This window comes from Arachis duranensis, chromosome 6 (assembly GCF_000817695.3).
Source record: "Arachis duranensis cultivar V14167 chromosome 6, aradu.V14167.gnm2.J7QH, whole genome shotgun sequence".
Taxonomy (NCBI): Eukaryota; Viridiplantae; Streptophyta; class Magnoliopsida; order Fabales; family Fabaceae; genus Arachis; species Arachis duranensis.
In genome coordinates, this window is record NC_029777.3 from 99,787,196 (window position 1) to 99,805,798 (window position 18,603).

At 27.5% G+C, this 18,603-nt stretch overlaps 1 protein-coding gene, 1 long non-coding RNA gene and 1 pseudogene across 2 annotated transcripts; 1 reads left to right on the forward strand and 2 right to left on the reverse strand.

The window, feature by feature from the left end:
* Positions 1-2,052: 2,052 nt before the first annotated feature.
* On the forward strand, positions 2,053-12,679 carry LOC107494920 (very-long-chain aldehyde decarbonylase CER1). The gene is made up of 10 exons (XM_016115963.3): positions 2,053-2,127; positions 3,736-3,953; positions 4,852-5,084; positions 5,790-6,009; positions 7,295-7,673; positions 8,841-8,948; positions 9,984-10,184; positions 10,257-10,352; positions 11,718-11,891; positions 12,330-12,679. The coding sequence occupies exons 1-10, from the start codon at positions 2,068-2,070 to the stop codon at positions 12,498-12,500; spliced, it is 1,860 nt and encodes a 619-aa protein (XP_015971449.1). The 5' UTR covers positions 2,053-2,067; the 3' UTR covers positions 12,501-12,679.
* A 1,088-nt stretch (positions 12,680-13,767) lies between these two features.
* Positions 13,768-14,830, reverse strand: LOC107495035 (structural maintenance of chromosomes protein 2-2-like; annotated as a pseudogene).
* Positions 14,831-16,008: 1,178 nt separating this feature from the next.
* LOC127748392 (uncharacterized) lies at positions 16,009-17,797 on the reverse strand. The gene is made up of 3 exons (XR_008010505.1): positions 17,732-17,797; positions 17,022-17,567; positions 16,009-16,104 (listed from the first exon to the last, which is right to left on the reverse strand). It is a non-coding gene; the product is annotated as an uncharacterized LOC127748392 (long non-coding RNA).
* Positions 17,798-18,603: the final 806 nt, after the last annotated feature.

Here is an 18,603-nt window from a genome sequence, read left to right on the forward strand (position 1 = left end):
CACTTTTAAAGTTTTAAGTTTTAATATTATCAAATGGCATAGTCTCCTTTTTTTTTTATGGATTTGACAATCCGCAATTTTAGGTTACACACTCATACATACCACACCTATACACACATGATATTTTCTTTTTGATCAAGTTTGCACTACATGAGTCTTGAACCCAAAACCTCTTGGTAAGAAAAAGGAACATAATCTCTTTATACTCATCTAAAAATCGCGATTTGTGAATTCGAATCTCGCTTCTAACTTTAGAAAAAAAATTGCCATGTGGCTTTTCACAACCTTCTACTATTGTTATTTATCCTAACTCTCAAACTTTAATTTTTAAATTCTAAATTTTCAAAAAAATGAAAGTTAAAATATAATGTTATTACTAAAGCAGGTTAACTAATGGTAAAAATATATATGGCAAATTATGAATTATTTTGGTGATGATGAGGGATTTGATAGTTAGTGTAGCATCCTATAAAAATCTGATTCTAATTGAAAGTTAGTATTTATTTGTTTTAATTAAAAAGAATATGTTTTATCCTCATAAATAGAATCATTAAATTTAATTTGATATAAATTATGCTTAATTGCAAATTTTTGTTAGGATAAAAATAAATACATTTTGACCCATGACTTTTTAATAAATCATGAATAGGTTTGTTTGTGGTGTCATATCTAATTACTATGTGCCATGTGGAATAATAAAAGTTACTTAGATGAAAATTTAAGTTAATTTCGAGTTTGAATTCAATTTCTAATTACGAGATTGTTCATAAAAAATACATGACATGACGCAAAATACACTGCGTTGGAAAAAGTGGCTTGCACACCAAGCATTTTCCAATAAAGAGAGATTTATGCTTTGATAATTGATGATCATGATTGATTACTCGAAAGTAAGTTCGTATGTGAGTTTTGAGAAACCAATTGTGAATAGATTGAAGGTGTGTTTGGATTTGTGTTTGAAAAGAGAGAAGTCTGTTTGAGTTTTTTAAACGTTTTATTTTTATGTTTGGCTGAAGTAATTTTATTATGTAAATGCAGAAGTAATTTCTGTCTTTAACTTTGGTTTATTAAAAGCTAAAAATTTTAGTTTTTTTGTTGATCTTTTTACGTTGAATTGAATTTTATATTCTATGTATCAAGTATGTCCTTCATGTTCATATGTTTATTTTTTTATAATATTTTTTTCTAATACTCTTTTGTGTATATTATTATTTTTTATAAAATTTCTGATTTTTTTATATGATTTTTTTTACTGTTATTGTTATTTTTTTGTATGGAATATTTTTTTTTTACTTTGTATTATAATTCTATTAATTCTATTAGAGTACTAAAAAAATATTAAAATTTATTAAAATAATTATTTAAATTCATATTTTTTCTGTAATTTTTTATTTAAAAGTGATTTTGAATAATGTAATTCAAACAATATTTAGTTTATTATAATCCATTTTAAATAAAAATTACCAAACATAAACCATGTTAATACCAATTCACTTTTGATCAAAATCAATTTTACAAAATTAATTTTATATAAACTTCCATTTACAAACTGTAATCTAAACACACACCGGGAAATAGATGAGATTGGATTTGGATAGAAATCAAACTTGCTAAAAGCTTTACTTGCTCACCGATCGAGTTACTGTACGTTTGTTTATCAGGAAACAGTAGTGAACCTATGATAATGACACGAATTCTTAGGGTTAATGATGTAGAATTTTTACCTCTATTGATTGAAGCTTCACGCCTAATTAGTACGCTCACAAATAAAAAAAAAAAACGATGGATTAGTGAGTTGTAATTTTTTTTTTCTTTGATAGAAGAAAACGACAATAATTGAACTTATTATTTTATTTGCATGTAATTCTTGGATGTATAGTACTAACCAATAACTACTATTTCCCAAACGTAACAGCGGTACTCGGTAGCAGTTGTGCATTTAATGGAAAATAGTTCGCAGTTGAACACCTTTAGTCATTCAAAACTATATATAAGTAGATCTTCACATACATATAATGCATTCTACATTACTACCAGATATATAGATCTCTTCACATACAAATTAAAATGGCTTCCAAACCAGGCATTCTTACTGATTGGCCTTGGAAGCCTCTTGGAAATTTCAAGGTTTATTTATTTATTATGATTGCATTGCTTCAATATATATTAGCTTAGCTAGGTTTATTTTGGTTTACCTTAATGTTTAATCTTCCTTTTCACTTACATCCCTTGTTAGTCCTTTTCTTATCTTTCATATTTATATTAGGTTTAATTATTCTATTACTTCCTATCGTTTTATAAAATTTTTAATTAGATCTCTGTATTTTTTTTTAATTGAGTCTTTATATTAATTTTTTTTAATAGGAATCTATATTTTTCTTTTCTTTTATTTGGGTTTTTGTATAATTTTTTTTTAGTTGGGTCTCTATAAAATTAAGTCTATTACTGCAAAGAGGAACCTAATTAAAAAAAATTGTACAATTAAAAAGATGAAAAAATATAAAACCTAACTAAAAATTTCACAAAACTATAAGAATCAACAGAATAATTAAACCTTTACTTTATTATAACTCTAATGAATATATAACCTAAGTAATTTACCACACTCATGTTTTAATCTCATTAGCCTTCTCTACTATATTTGATTTTTTTTTATAAATTATGCTATCCCGACTTCAAAGTGAATTTATTGAAATAAATTATATATAGTTTCTCATCGAATATTGCATGATATCTAAAAATATAACATTTTACATCAATATTTTAGCTATCATCCATGTTAGAAAATCAACATACATGGTTGCTGTCAATTTTATTAGCCAACAACGAACAGACATTGATCTATCAAACAAACAAAATTTACTCATTTACAATTTTTTTAAAATTATTCTTTTAAAATTATTCTTTTTCCTTCCATCGGCCACCTGTTACCAATAATCACATAAATTATATATTTTAAATTTTAATTTCTAACTTTTAAACTCTAAATTTTTTAATTTTAAATTCTAAACTTAAATCTTAAATTTTAAATTTTAAATTATAAATTCATTACTCTAAATTAGTTTTACTTTCGCTTTTGAATTTTTTTACTTGAGTTTTTAATATTTTTATTTTGTTTGTTTTAATTTTTTTTAATCATCAATTGTTGATTATTTTATAAATTTTGCTAGGGAGACAATGACTTATTTATAAAATGAGTTACAAAATGAATATCACCCATCATATTTAGAATAATCATCCGCGTATTAAGGATAATAAACATCTCTAATACTAATGGTTATATCTCTAATACTCCTTAAACCTTCATTGTACGCATTGTACATATATTCTAATGACTCCCCGTACTTTCCCTTATTTTATTGATCGAAAAGAGTTGATTGTCATTGTTTTTTCTGTGTTAACCTTAAACGGAATTGATGTTGTCAATTCCACAATACAGAATGTACAAGTAACAAATTAGTGTTTATATTTTGACCCTAAATGATATATTATTTAAGTATCATTACAAGTATAACTAATTTCAATTTTTAAGATTAACAAAAAAAAAAAAAAAACAATAATAGTACATCAACACCACTATAATAGCCATCAATATATAAAGGTTAGCCCACAATCCTTATGACAGTACATTTTTGTTATATTCATAATCTAATGTTTCATTATTTATGATAACACATAGAATAAGCATTCATGACGTTTTGATGTTGACACCGTACCTATGTATCTGTTTTGAAGTTCGTGATTATAACACCATGGGTGGTGCATAGCATGTATACGCTGACAACAAAAGAAGGAGGGGACCCAGTGAACTATCTCGTATTACCATTTATAGTGATGAGAATGGTTCACAACCAGATCTGGATATCTGTCTCTCGCTACCGAACTGCCAAGGGAAACAACAGGATTGTTGATAGAGGCCTTGAGTTCGATCAAGTTGACAGAGAAACCAACTGGTTCAATCATTTACTTTAATTTTATCTTCCTCTTCCTTTCTCCTACTATAAATACTTGTATAATTTCTCCTTATCAATTAAGTCTGAGCTACATTTTCCCTAGGGTATATTAAAAAAAGGAGTAAAGCTCTAAAAATTATCGTATTAATTTTTTTATGAAAATGTTTAAGCTCATCACTTTTATTAAAATTTGACCAATATTTAATTAGTAAAGAAAAATGAGTAATCATATATTATTAGATATAATTTTATACTATTAAAAATTTATATATATTAATCTATATACTTTTATCACATTTTTAATTAAATATTTATTTTTTAATATTTTATTATTAAATCTCTATATTAGGTAAAAAGTTTTAATTAACTCCTTACTAATAATGTTATTTTGAAGAAAAAGAAATAATTCTAAAATATTTATTTCTAAAATATGAAAAATACTAGAAAATCAGCAAAATTTTTTATTTTTGTCATTATTTTTAACTATCATCCAAATTTCTTTAGTCTAGCAATTGAATAACGTAGTCTACATTTTTAAACATCAATAACTAACTGTTGATCAAAAATAATAAATTCTACATATTCTTTAACATTCTTCTTAAAATATTTTAGAATCGTATATCGTATATCCTATATCAAATATAAAAATAAATATTTCAAAAAAATTTTATACTTTGAACAAAAACACAGTTAGTAATTAAGGAGCTAATTGAAATTTATTATTATAAAAATACAAATACAAATTTTGAAAATATAAAAGTCAAATTATAATTTAAGTAAAAGTATATATATATAGAGCAAATAACTAAAGCTTATTTATAAAGTAATTAATAAAGTTATAGTAGTATTTAATTATTTTTAGAGTGTGATTGTGTGGGGGATGAAATATATTTTACAGGGATGACCAGATATTATTCACAGCAATCCTATTCTATATAGGGTACATGGTATTTCCATTTGCATCAAAGCTGCCATGGTGGAATACAAAAGGTGTAATAATGACAGCAATATTGCATGCTGGACCAGTGGAGTTCATATACTACTGGTTTCACAGAGCACTTCATCACCACTTTCTCTACACTCGATATCACTCTCACCATCATTCTTCCATTGTCACTCAGCCTATCACATGTATGCTATTTTCTTTACTTTTTTTATTGTGTGCAAGGAAAACAATAACGGTCACAGGTATTTTTAATTATTTTCATATATAATAACATTTATTATCTTGTTATGATGTTATATGAGCAGAAATTGTCAAGGATATTTTATTTAGAATAAGTAAAGAAAATTAATTTTAAAATTTGACTGATATTATTTGAAAAAAATAGTTTTTTAATTGAATCTTCCCACCAAAATATAATTCCCATTAAGCATTCTAAATTTCTAATAATTTTCTATTTATAATTATTTTGATTTTTTTTTCAATTTATATACTTTATACGCCAAGCTTAAATAACGTTTTAGTCATTTATTTAAAATAGCAGATTTTATCATTTTAATCTTAGAAAATTAAAAAAATTTGGTTTAGCAGATGCTAATACTAATTTACTTTGATAATTACTTAGCTTCTGTATTAATTAATTGCTAAATTCCTTTATATATTCATTTAAGAATATTAACAAAGTTGGATCCACTAATGCTCTTTCTCCTTGAAGATACACACATATTGTTAAAGTATGTACGTAGGAGAGTACAGTGTGTAAATTTATATTAAAAGGGTGCCTAGCTATACGAAAGAATTTCAGGTAAAAGAGAAATAATAATAATAATAATATTGAAGAATTAATAATATATTAAGAGTAGTTACTTGGTGATTTTGAATGGTTTTGGCAGCGGTTACGCATCCATTTGCTGAGCACTTAGCATATTTCACGCTATTCGCAATACCGATGATGACAACGTTGATCACAAGAACATCCTCCATTGCTGCACTTTATGGCTACATCGTATACATCGATTTCATGAACAATGTTGGTCATTGCAACTTTGAGTTCTTTCCCAAGATACTCTTTTCCGTCTTTCCTCTCTTAAAGTATTTCTCTTACACGCCAGCGTACGTTTCTATATCTTCTAGTAACAATATATTATATGTGCACCAAAATGATAAGATGCAAGTTTTTGTGAAGATATTTGATATATTTATTTGACTAAATTATTATTTCATAATTTTTTATTATTATTGTTTTTGTATAAAGTATTTTTATGTGTGTAGTTATTATAACTACAAATTCAACTAAAAGAGGTGAAAAAAAAATATATTCACATCAGCTAATAAAAAAATATATAATTATTCATAATTCTTTTTAAATTATTTTTATTTATTTGTTTATGATTATGTTATATATACATTAAAATCAGTCACTAATATAAAATATATGTTAAAATATAAATATATATTAAAAATAAATTAAATCACACGTATATTTATCCACAAATATAATAGTAACTGATTTTAGTAATTAATTTTGGTATACGAATAATATTTTTATTTTTTTAATATCACAGTTTCATTTACTGTTCTTTGTCCACCGCTTATTACGTATCCTAATTCTTAAATTCAAAAACTAAGTTTTAAATTCTAAATTATAATAATTTTATAGTTTAAATGTTATATTGTAAATTAACTTTTCTTTGTGTTATTTTCAAATGTACTTGTTATTTTGTTGGTTGATTTAACTTGTTGGTTTTATTTCCCAAGACTTTTTCTAGTCATTAAATAATAAACAGTTATTATTAGTTACTTTACTAATGGAATGCTGAAGCTGAATAACCTTACATCCCTACAAATTGTTAATGAATATGGTTATGTTACCATAAATACAATATGCGAGAAAAACCAAACCAATTAGTTTAAAGTTCTCTTATATTTCAAGAGTTTATTTTGATGCACTGTATAAAGTATTTTATATAATTGTATAATTACATCTATTTTTTTGATAACTATTCACATGATTAATATGAAAGATAATTATTTTTATTGATATAATATTACGTAATTAAATACACATATAAAATTATTTTACGCTGAGAGCGTATCAAAATTAAATTTATATTCTAAATTGTGTGAAGTTGAATAGGATTAGGTTAAGTAACGACTAATAATGATTCTATTATGTAGCCACATTTTGAAGGTTAAAAAAAATAGTTTATATATAATTTATAATTATGACCTAACCCAATCTATCAATTGTTTAAATGACATTGGAGCTCTACATATGTTATATATACAACAAATCACTTTAGAATTAATCATAATTTTAATTTGATCTCTATCTTCTTATTAAAACTAACTAACTAAGAAGAGATGGATTGATTATTGAATAATGGTGGTTCCACAGGTTTCACTCGCTGCATCACACCAAATTCAGAACAAATTACTCACTTTTCATGCCAATATATGACTACATTTATGGTACTGTGGATACATCGACAGAAACAACATACGAAACATGTCTAAAGAAACCAATGGAGGTTGCGGATGTGGTGCATTTGACACACTTAACAACACTTCATTCCATTTATCAGCTACGGTTAGGGGTTGCTTCCTTAGCCTCCAACCCTCAAACATCAAAATGGTACCTCCATTTGATGTGGCCCTTCACATTCTGCTCTATGCTAATCACTACTTGCCTCCATGGTCCTGCCTTTCTTTTAGAAACCAACAACTTTCAAAATCTCAACTTGCAATCCTGGGTTATACCCAGATTTAAAATACAAGTAAGATTGTTTCTCGCTTTTAATTTGGGATATTCAATTCACTACAAAAAAAAAAAAATTTGTTTAGCTTTAAATCTTATAGAAAGGACAGAGAGTTAATGGAATATTTGTATAATGTGTATAATGGAGGTTTAGGGAGTATTAGAGATATAACCATTAGTGTTACTCTTTTCTATTAGCCAGTTTAAACTTTTGGGATGAGTGGTTTCATGACCTGAGATGTTTTACTCGGATGATTATTCTAAATAGTATGTGTGATGTTCATTTTGTAAAGCAGTACTCTAAATCTTATAGTACTACATACCGATTTATTTAGCTTTAAATTTATCACTAATAAAATAAGTGACCAATTTAAACTAAATTCCCATTTTGGTCCCTAAGATTCACGCGATTACTCATTTTGGTCTCTGAAATTTAAAATTATCTATACTGGTCCTCCAGATTTAAGTTTGGGCATCAATATTGTCCCTCGACTCTTTCTGGTGATGATTAGGCAAATGGAGTGCTGAGATGACACCCTTCCTGTCACGTTGGATATTGTAACGACTAGTTAATGTGGCGAGGGTTGTATTTATATCCAATTTAATCCCCCCTTATTAAAATTTTGTCATTATAACTCAGATAAATAATAAGATAATTAGGGTTTTAAGGACTAAATTAGATACAAATACAACTCTCATCATGTCAACTACCCGTTACAGCATCCAACATGACAGGAAGGGTGCCATCTCAGTATTCCATTTGCCTAATTATCACCGAAAAGAGTCGAGGGACCATATTAGTACCCAAACTTGAATCTGGAGGACCAGTATAAGTAATTTTGAATTTCGGGGACCAAAATGAATAATCGCGTAAATCTCAGGGACCAAAATAGGAATTTAGTCGACCAATTTATAGTTCAATTGGTTCGTTTTTAAATTCTTGACGATTGATAAAATAAGCTGACAACAGATAAATTTTAAAATTTTTCCTTAATGCAACAAGTGAATAAACTTTCTTGTTCAAACAATTAAAAACATATATAATTTTCTTTGTAGTCAACAAAAACAAAGAGAGAAGGAAAAATTTTGCATAATATTGGTTTTTTTTTTAAATTAAATAACTTTCTAAACTTTTTCTTTTGCAATTATCCAAGTGATTGCATGTGACACATGACCTGTGTTGTAGTATTTCCTAAGATGGCAAAGTGGAACATTGAACAACTTAATTGAAGAGGCAATAATGGAAGCTGAGTTAGGTGGTGCGAAGGTAATAAGTCTAGGACTTCTAAATCAGGTTAGTTCATTTCCTCCTTTTATTTTAAAAATTAGTTGTATTTATATAGCCTAAATATGCTTTTTATTTAATTTTGGCTCTGCCAAAGATTATTGTATTTCAACTTTTTTGTTGTTAGAACTTTGTGAAAAGAGGTAGAAAATAATAGTAAAATAATAAAATTCTATTTTTTTATTTTTGTTTTTTTTTTCTATGAAACTTTAAAAATAAAAAAGAAAAATACAAATCAAATAAGCTTTTACTTTCAGGTTTGGATCCAATCTCTTAATTTTTAAACTATTTTGTGCTTGTTTGAGTGCCACTAAATCAATAAAAAATATCTTTTTTCAATGAAAAAATATCTTTTTTTATTTTTTAGTGTGTTTGACAAATTTCTAATAGTAAAAGTAAAAGTACTAGAAATATAAAAAAAATGGAGAAATTACAATTTATATCCTTTTAATTTTTTTTTTAAAAAAATATATTTTTCGCATAATAAATGAATAAAAAAATATTTTTATCTTATTTTATCAGAACATAATTGATAAATAAAAAAAATTTACATGAGATATCAAAATATAAAATCACTTTTACTTTTGTAAAAGATCTTTTTCGAGAATGACATCCAAACAAGTCCTTTATTGATTTTACCATTATTTTTTGTTTTTTCGTCCCTATGCCGAAATAATATTTTTTTTCTTTAAATCTCTAAATGTTATGATAATTTGATTTTTAAAACCCATTAAAATGATAGTTTATGGTCCTTTAAAATTAAATATTAAAAAGAAATAATTAGAAGTATACTAAAATAAACTTTTATAGGAATGAAAATCAAATACTTTTAAAACTAAATATTGAACTAACAAACCAAAAATATTGGTAATAAATAAGTACATTGAAACAACAAGCTCTTAATTTAAGCATTCTGCTATTTGAATATGATGATTTCAATAGAAATTCGAACGTTAGTGTATTTATAAAATACATAATTTTATTTTATATCATGAAAAAAAACAATATTATTTTTGGATTGCAATTTTATTTTGATGCATGCAGAAAGAAGAACTTAATGCACATGGTGAAGTTTATATAAGAAAATACCCAAAGCTGAAGATAAAGATTGTTGATGGTAGTAGCTTAGCTGCTGCAATTGTTCTCAACAGCATTCCCAAAGGGACAAATCAAGTTTTACTTCGTGGCAATTTTAACAAGGTTTCATTTGCCATTGCCAATGCTCTATGCCGAAGAAATATTCAGGTATTATTCAAACTAAAGTTTTATTATATATATTCTCATTTCATCACTAATGATGGACCGAATTGCAAGCAGGTAGCTTTATTGCATAAGGAAGAGCTGAAGATGCTTCAACAGAGAGTCACAAAATCCAAAGGACGCTTTACTCTTTCACCAATCAATACTCCAAAGGTTTAATTATCCGTATTTCATAATAATAAAATCATAAAAGCTTTTGCTAACTAATTTCAATTATTTTCCGTAAAATAATACTCCATGCGCCAAGTATAGTAGTTAGTTAATAGTCTTGTACTCTTGTTGATAAAATTCGTATATTTAAGGATAAATCACCTAAATATATATATTGTTTGGGATAAAATTTTACATGAATATTTTGATTTTATTTGGCTATATTTTTGTTTTTTTTTTTTTTATAATGTGACCAGTATACTTTACTTGAATTGGGTCAAATTGTTTATGTTATTTAAGAAAATTATTTGTTATCTAACATAATTCTTCATGTAAATCGTTGTACCCTACATAGAGGGTATCATTTTAGAATAAATTAAATCGTCACAATTTTTTGTGATTTAGCAGAGAAATATGTTAAATGGCTCTCTCTCATATTAAATTATTGTAATTCACAAATTTTTTGTTTAGATATTATTAAGTTGTTGAAAACAATTTTTTTAATAAAAAAATCCTTTTCATTTTTTAGTGTATTTGTCAAATTTTTAATAATAAAAATATTAAACAAGTAAAAAATATTTTTTATTAAAAGTTACAATTAATTTTTTTAAAGATTTTTTTACTTAAAAAAATGTTTGGCACAATAAATAAACAAAAAATACTTTTATATTATTATATCTAAACATAATTGATAAATAAAAAAATATTTTTATATGAGATATTTAAACATAAAATTATTTTACTTTGTTAAAAGATATTATAAAAAAATCAAAATTAAAAAAAAATCACCCAAACGAACTCTTAATATGACAAAGCACACAAGTGATAATTTGTTAGAGGTTTCAAGGATTTATCATGAGATATAAATTGTTATATACCGTGTTGGACTCTCACGTTAGTTAAAAAATAGGAGCATATAAGTAATACGCTGCATTTTTATAAAATTTAAAATTTTATTTTATAAAATATGGACAAGTAAATAACCTTAATAAAAATGGTTACAATAGTTATAAAAAATTTTAGTTGAAAATTTTAACCTTTACATGCTTTGTGTATTTTTCACACACAAATTTTTAATAATTACTTTCAAGAATATTTTTAGAACAAGTCAAATTTGTATATTTTCACTTTAAAATAAATGGTTAGTTCTCATATATCAGATATACTATAACTAATAATAACGTTTTGAATGAATAATATTAAAATAATATTTTGAACCAAACAAGCGACTTATATTTTGGAGAAACTAAAATTGTGGACTGAAAAAATAACACACATCATATATAGGAAAGAAAGAATAATAATATATCCCATTAAATAATTAATTTGAATGAAGTGACATGATGATGAGATTTGATTATTGTGTAGATATGGATCGTTGGAGATGGATGGGATGAAGATGAGCAAATGAGTGCATCAAAAGGATCATTATTCATTCCTTTTTCTCATTTCCCTCCAAAGAAATTCCGAAAAGATTGCTACTTCCATTTTACACCAGCAATGACCGCTCCTCCTAAATTCATGAATTTGCACTCTTGCGAGGTTGGTACAATAATACTCCATTATTCACAGGTAGAAATTCATGTGGAATCGGCTTCATGTAAAATTGATAATTGAGAGTTATTAGATGATTTAACTGATTTTACTAAATTTTCATCTAACGACTCTCAACTATTAACTTCACGTGAAGTCAACTGCACCTGAATTTTCATCTTTATTCACATTTTTTTGGCGTGCGTGTGTATAAAATAGTTAATTGGATAATTATTTTGTGGGTGCGTAAAAGATAAATTCAAAAGTTATATTTGTTGGTTATTGACATTTTATTTTTCCCCATATTTATGCACAATTTTAACAATTTTGGAACAAAGCAATTAGTTAGACTACATATAAATTTTTCTTTATTTGATGAACAAATTATTAATGTTTTAAGTACATTATTATTATATTCTAAAAATAGATTAATGTGTTACGTTGCAGAATTGGCTTCCAAGAAGAGTTCTAAGTGCTTGGCGTATAGCTGGAATAGTTCATGCCTTAGAAGGATGGAATGTTCACGAATGTGGATACACCATACTTAGTATTAAAAAAGTGTGGCAAGCAAGTTTATTCCATGGTTTTCAACCTCTCAAGATTCCCCACTCACCATGATCAACACTACTACTCTATTATATTACGCCTTGAATAATTCATCGAAAAAACCTGAGAAATTCAGAGAATCAATTCGCAAGGAGATCAAGGGAGGAGAATTTAGATGTTTCTGGATTTCATCATGTATTATTGGAATAAGCAATAATATTATTAGTTGTTTACATACATATGTATGGTTTGTTGCGTTGTAATTAAATAATATCCAAAAATATTAAACTTCAAAATCATCTCTAAAATATATCGATTCTTCGCCATTTTGTAATTTAATATGTTGTCTTTGATTTGCAGCATTAATTAAAAACAAAAAAGGGTGGAAAAAGAGAAATTTAAGATTAGTTGTCAAGATGGAAAGTAATTTGTGTAAGATATAATTTCTAAAAACAATCTAATAAGAAGAGTTTAAATTTTTTAACTATTACGTGATTAAGACATAAATTATAATCTATAATGTTAGAGAGATAAAAAAAATAGTTTAAATTTATTTTATTTAATATTTATTAATTATTATTACATTTAATTTTAGTCTAAAGAACAATTTTAAAATTAAGTTAAACTTTAGGAACGAATTTGTAAGTAAAAAAAGATTAAGGTCGAAAAAATTTTTTAACCCTTATTTTAGAAACCAAAATCGTATTTAACCTTTTTTAGAATAAGTAATTTTAGTAATTATTTATAATGAAATTTTTGAGTAGTTATGTTCATTTAATTTATCAACAAAAAAATTTAAGAATTTAAACTTTTGATACTATGATAAAATCTTAATTTGCAAGATTGGCACAACAAAAACATAAATAAAGTAATGAAGGCCGCTACAAGAGGAACTGGAATTTGCGGCGGTTTTTTGGGAATTTGCGGCGGTTAAAAATCGCCGCGAAACGAAATTTCAGCGGTTCTAGAAGTGTGTCTATTAGGGGGTGGAGATTTGATTGTGCGGCGGTTTCGAAAAACCGCTGGCACAACCGCAGCAAAACCAAGGATTAGCGTCGTTTGATTTAGCAGCGGTTTAAAACCGCCGCAATTTCAGTGATTGGATTTAAAAAAATTGCAGCAGTTACAAAACCGCCACAAAATTATGGGTGGTTTTTTTAAAAAAATAAGACGGTTCAAAACCGCCACAATTTCTTAAACAAGCTTAAAAAAAAACTAATCAATTATATTAATTTATACCATTTTTCTTTACTATAACCTATTTTCTTTACATCATATTTATTAAACTTGAGATATTAATATAAAAAACACTAAATAAACAATATTAAACTCATAGATAAATTCAAAATGTTAACTAAAAAAAACTTTATTTTTAAAATAAAAAAACATGATACTCGAGCACTACTTGTGCACATACTAGCATATATATATATATACAGGGGATAAACAAAACTGTGGTAAAAACCTTAGAAAAATCCTAAATATTAAAGCCCCTTTAAAAGTCATGACTGACAAATATAAACCTCAAGGGATCGTTGACCTCCACTTAATTCAGACAATGACTATTTCCAAACACCTCCAAATGCAACCCGAACCTTAAGACCATCAAGAAAACTGCATCCTTCTGGAGGTTCTAACTTAGCCATCGTATCCGGTAGTACTGTAGAAGATATGGATCCAAAATCACTGGAAAAAAAAAAGGCATTGCCAAATTGAAAAGCATGTAAAATAGATGGAGTAAAGGGCATATATGAAGTGGTGGAAAAAACTGACTTGTTTACTTTGACCCAGGTCAAATTTAGTGTCTCCTTTTTCTCATCCAGTTCTTTGATCACTTTCTTAATTTTAGACTTGTCATTCTGCATAACACAAGGATAGAATAACCAGTTATGCAAGAAATGTGACAAATTATTGAAATAGATAGGCAAAAAGAAACCTCAATTATGTCTTTCTCTGACATTAAATCATTGTACTCATCTTCTGCCTTCTTAAACATTGCCATTACTTTCTTGTTGACCCGTTTTTCAAGCCTAAGGGAAAAATTACATGAAATCCTTTAACAATATAATAATCATAGTTGCACAAAATATTTATTATTATTATAACAGTAAGTCAGTTTATCACGTCAACACACCTAGACTGTTCAGCTTGAAGTTTAGACAAAGCTTTTGCATCATATCATCGGGGAGTATGTGAGAATTGAGAAGTGTTTGTATCATTAGTCTACCCAGAATTAGAACAACTATGCAACTGAACTGATTAAGATGTAAAAACAAGAAAAAAAGGACAACTATGTCCTATGTGTCTCACGTTTCAATGGTAGGAACCTTGAAAAATCAAATTTTGTAGCAGAAAGGATATGCTATTTGAACAAATAATAAAAATTGCTTTGTCGTGTTTGAAAACATAGTAAATGAACATACTACCTGTTAATTTCTTTCGACAATTCCTCCAATTTCTTAGCTTCTGCTTTTTTTTCTTTGTGCCTAAGTCTCTTGTTCAACTCAATTCTAGTGACCCTTTTTGTTTTGATAGACCTGTTAGATGAATATTCAAGCAATACAAATATATCAGATTAAAGAAGTAAACAATCAAGTCTAAAAAAAAAATAAAGAGATTAAAATTGTTATAGTTAGACAAATAAAAAAAGGGCTAATATATAAAGGGATTAAATTAATTAACTAGCTTTCACGTGCACTTGAAGCAGATAAATTTATATATGCATGGTTACCAACAAAATGTGTACTTTTCTATAGGTTTACTGTCTTATTCAAATTGTGGAACACTTAATTTAATTAAATAAAATTAAGGTGCAAACCTGCTACGCAAGCAACATTCATTTAATTAATTAAATGTGAAGGTCCACAACTAAAAAATCTATGCTTATGCAGCAGAAGAATGAAGGATACTTGCAGAGGTTCTAATCAGAACCATTTGTTTGTTGGAATGATTTAACCATAAAAACGAATGACCAAACTAACTTATTAGCTTAAATATGAAACATGTTAACTTAACACACAGCTCAAAATGGCAAAACTAACACTTATCCTTTAGCAATGAAGGTGGTGTGTCTTAGTATTTTATCATCTTATCATCTTATCAATAGTAAAATTTTTTAACATCAAATAATAAAGAGAACAACTATTTTGAAATTTCAAATAATGAAGAGAACAACTATTTTAAAATTTCACCATACTGTTCACATGATAGCAACTAGCAAGAGCGTGTAATGAGAGTCGGTAATAGCAAAGAGAAAATGGTGAACAATTTGAAAGAATGACATGGAGGAAAAAATAGGCCAGCAATCTCATATCTGAAATCTTATCCAGTTAAATATAAAAAGTGAGAGCATAACCAAAGTGCAAAAATATAACTGAATTAGCAATCTGAAAAATAAAAATATGTTCAAAAAATAAAAAAATAAGTATTACTTGGATAGCAAATGTAAGTGACGAAGCCTTATGGTAGCTCTCAAGCTGGTTCCCAATTTTTTGCGCAGTGAGCCACAAATCAGAAGTCTCCTCAGCAGTGAGATCAACAAGACGCTTTACTTCACGCTTCAGACAGATGAGCACATGTGAAGTAAAAAACATAGACTGCTCATGAAAATAAAGGCCCATTTATTCCTTTCAAGAATGTATGTTCCAAATTAAATGATGAGGAGACACAGGCAGAGCTGCATAATTTTATAGTCATAATGCTGAATATGTAAAAGAACTTTTGAAGAGCATTACAAAGCACACACATAATTTCACTTTCATCCAAATTTGGTAATAATTAGCATTCTATATGCTTTACTTCTTACACTATTCACACCTGGTGACATTGTCCAAAGTTACAATATGTCATTAGAAAAATCCAAAGAATAAAAGCAGACTTAAACCATTTAAATTTTAGCATTAAAAATAGACAGGATTATGTATAAAGACTTGCTTGAATTGAATGGATGGAAAACAAACCAGGAATAAGAGAACATACAGTTGATAAATATTTTGATAGAACACCTAATATTCTTGCAATATAAAAGTGGATTCTACTAAATTTATTCAACCACACAGTCATGCAAGAAGTACATTAGTTTAAGCCAAATCGAAAGTGCAAAAAATGGATTCCAATATCAAATTGCAAAGTAACAAAGATGAATGACACTTGAGCTAAAGAAATTAGTTATGAATAAATTTATGACTAAAGACACAAATTCATTACTTGATGTGAACCATTTTTCTCTTCTCTTCCTACCATAGTTTCCAACGTAAGACAACATCAGTTTATCAGTGATACACACACACACACTTGGGAATTAAACCCTACAGCATCCCCCCCATATTCTCTTTTTTCTTATTAAAACTGAGATGGGAAACATTTGGGTTTTTAGTGAAATGAGCTGAAGCAGTAAACACAAACATATCAAGAATGGAGTTCAGAAATTGGGGACAAATTGAATCTGAATGTTAAATTGGGGAAGAAAAATTTGGCCAACAGCCACCAAAATTAAATTGGGGACAAATTAAATCAGAAGTCACAAGGATCAGATGCAAGATTAATTTACCAACAGCCACCAAAATTAAATTGGGAGAATGCAGGAGAACATACGACTAAGAGGGGAGTCTCTTGCGATCGGCAACGCACAACAGGGCAAGAGGAGAAGGCTGCCGATGATGACACAGGGACGGATGGCTGGGGAGGACGCCGACGACGTCACGGACATGCACGGCAGAAGGAGAAGATTCGGACCCCTTCCACTTTACCTTCACGCACGGGAGCTACACGGCTGAGGGAGGAGACTGGTGACCGGGAAGAACGATGAAGCGGACGTGCAAGCTGGAACTGACAGGGGGAAGAGCCACGACGGCGGAGGAGGAGACCAGTGCTTGACTCACTTTTGCGCTGCTGGGGTTCTCGCGCCAAAGACTGAAGTGTTATTGTTACTGAGAATTTTTTCTTTGAGTATATCTTAGGGAAACAAAAACCCTCTTCTCCCAGGGTTATTTGATGCGGTGAATGCCCAAAACCGCCTCAGGTCAGAACAATTGGAGCGGGGCTTAATTACGCACTAGGAACCGCATCAATTTAACGAAGCTGCAGCGGTTTGGGACAACGGCCGATAATCTTCGGCTGCTAAGTCCCGCGTCTCTTGTTCTTAAGAGACAGATTAAAAAAAATTAAATTAATGAATAAAATGTGAAATAATATATTATATTTCATTTTGTTTTAGAGAGAAATTATCTACACAAACTAAAAATTCTATTTGTCCATCTCTATTTCTAACATTAATTTAATTGTAAACGCTTAACAGCTCATACCTGTGTAACTTCAGCAATAATTGAAGTAGTCAATAGCCGTGCTGCCATGGTAGCTTGACTTAACACTAATTACAAACATTTTAGTATAATAGGAGAGAGTGGCTCGCTATGTCGCTATGAAGCGGCAAAACCGCAAAACATCAGAGAAAACACATTGACCATTCACCAATCACTGTTCCACCTTTTACTCTAAAATNTATATAAAATCATTTTTAAAATTTAAATTAAATTTATTTAAATATTAAAATTTTAGATTAAATTATTTATAACAAAAAGATTATAAAATAAAAAAAGAAAAAAAGAAATAAAAGAAAAAATTGTTTATGATTCAGTTTTGTTTTCGTTTATGCCGTTATTTCTATACAATTTTAGTATCTAAAATAAAGACAATTTTAAAACTAAGTTAAATTTTAAGAAATGCAAAAAAAAATTTAAAATAAAAAAATTTAACTTATATTTTAAAGACTAAAATCATACTTAACTCATAAAATAACTACAAATAAAATTTAATCAAATTTAGCTGTGTTACTTTATCATTACCTCCACCTCCAGTGCTGCAGTCTGCAACTCTTTTGGCGAACCTAAACCGAATCTTATTTAAGGCGATTTTCTTTAATTAAGTAATAGCGATAATAGCACTTTAACAATTTCCTTTTTTCTTATTTTACTTTTTACTGGACAGATTAATTTTTAATAAAAAAAAGTTATAAATTTATTTTAAAATATTAGACTATTAGTGTTTGACAAAATAAAAGAATAAATTAATTTCTTATTTTTTACAATATTAGATAATTTAATCTCTCAAGCATATACAATTTATTATTATTTAAAAATATTGCAAATTATTTATCATTTTGTTTTAATAAAACATT

Bases quoted from the DNA above. Each gene is read 5' to 3' on its own strand.
- LOC107494920 (XM_016115963.3), top strand. From the start codon at position 2,068: ATGGCTTCCAAACCAGGCATTCTTACTGATTGGCCTTGGAAGCCTCTT. The intron at 7,674-8,840 runs GTAAGATTGTTT...CCTGTGTTGTAG, and splicing joins TACCCAGATTTAAAATACAA to TATTTCCTAAGATGGCAAAG. The intron at 8,949-9,983 runs GTTAGTTCATTT...TGATGCATGCAG, and splicing joins GTCTAGGACTTCTAAATCAG to AAAGAAGAACTTAATGCACA.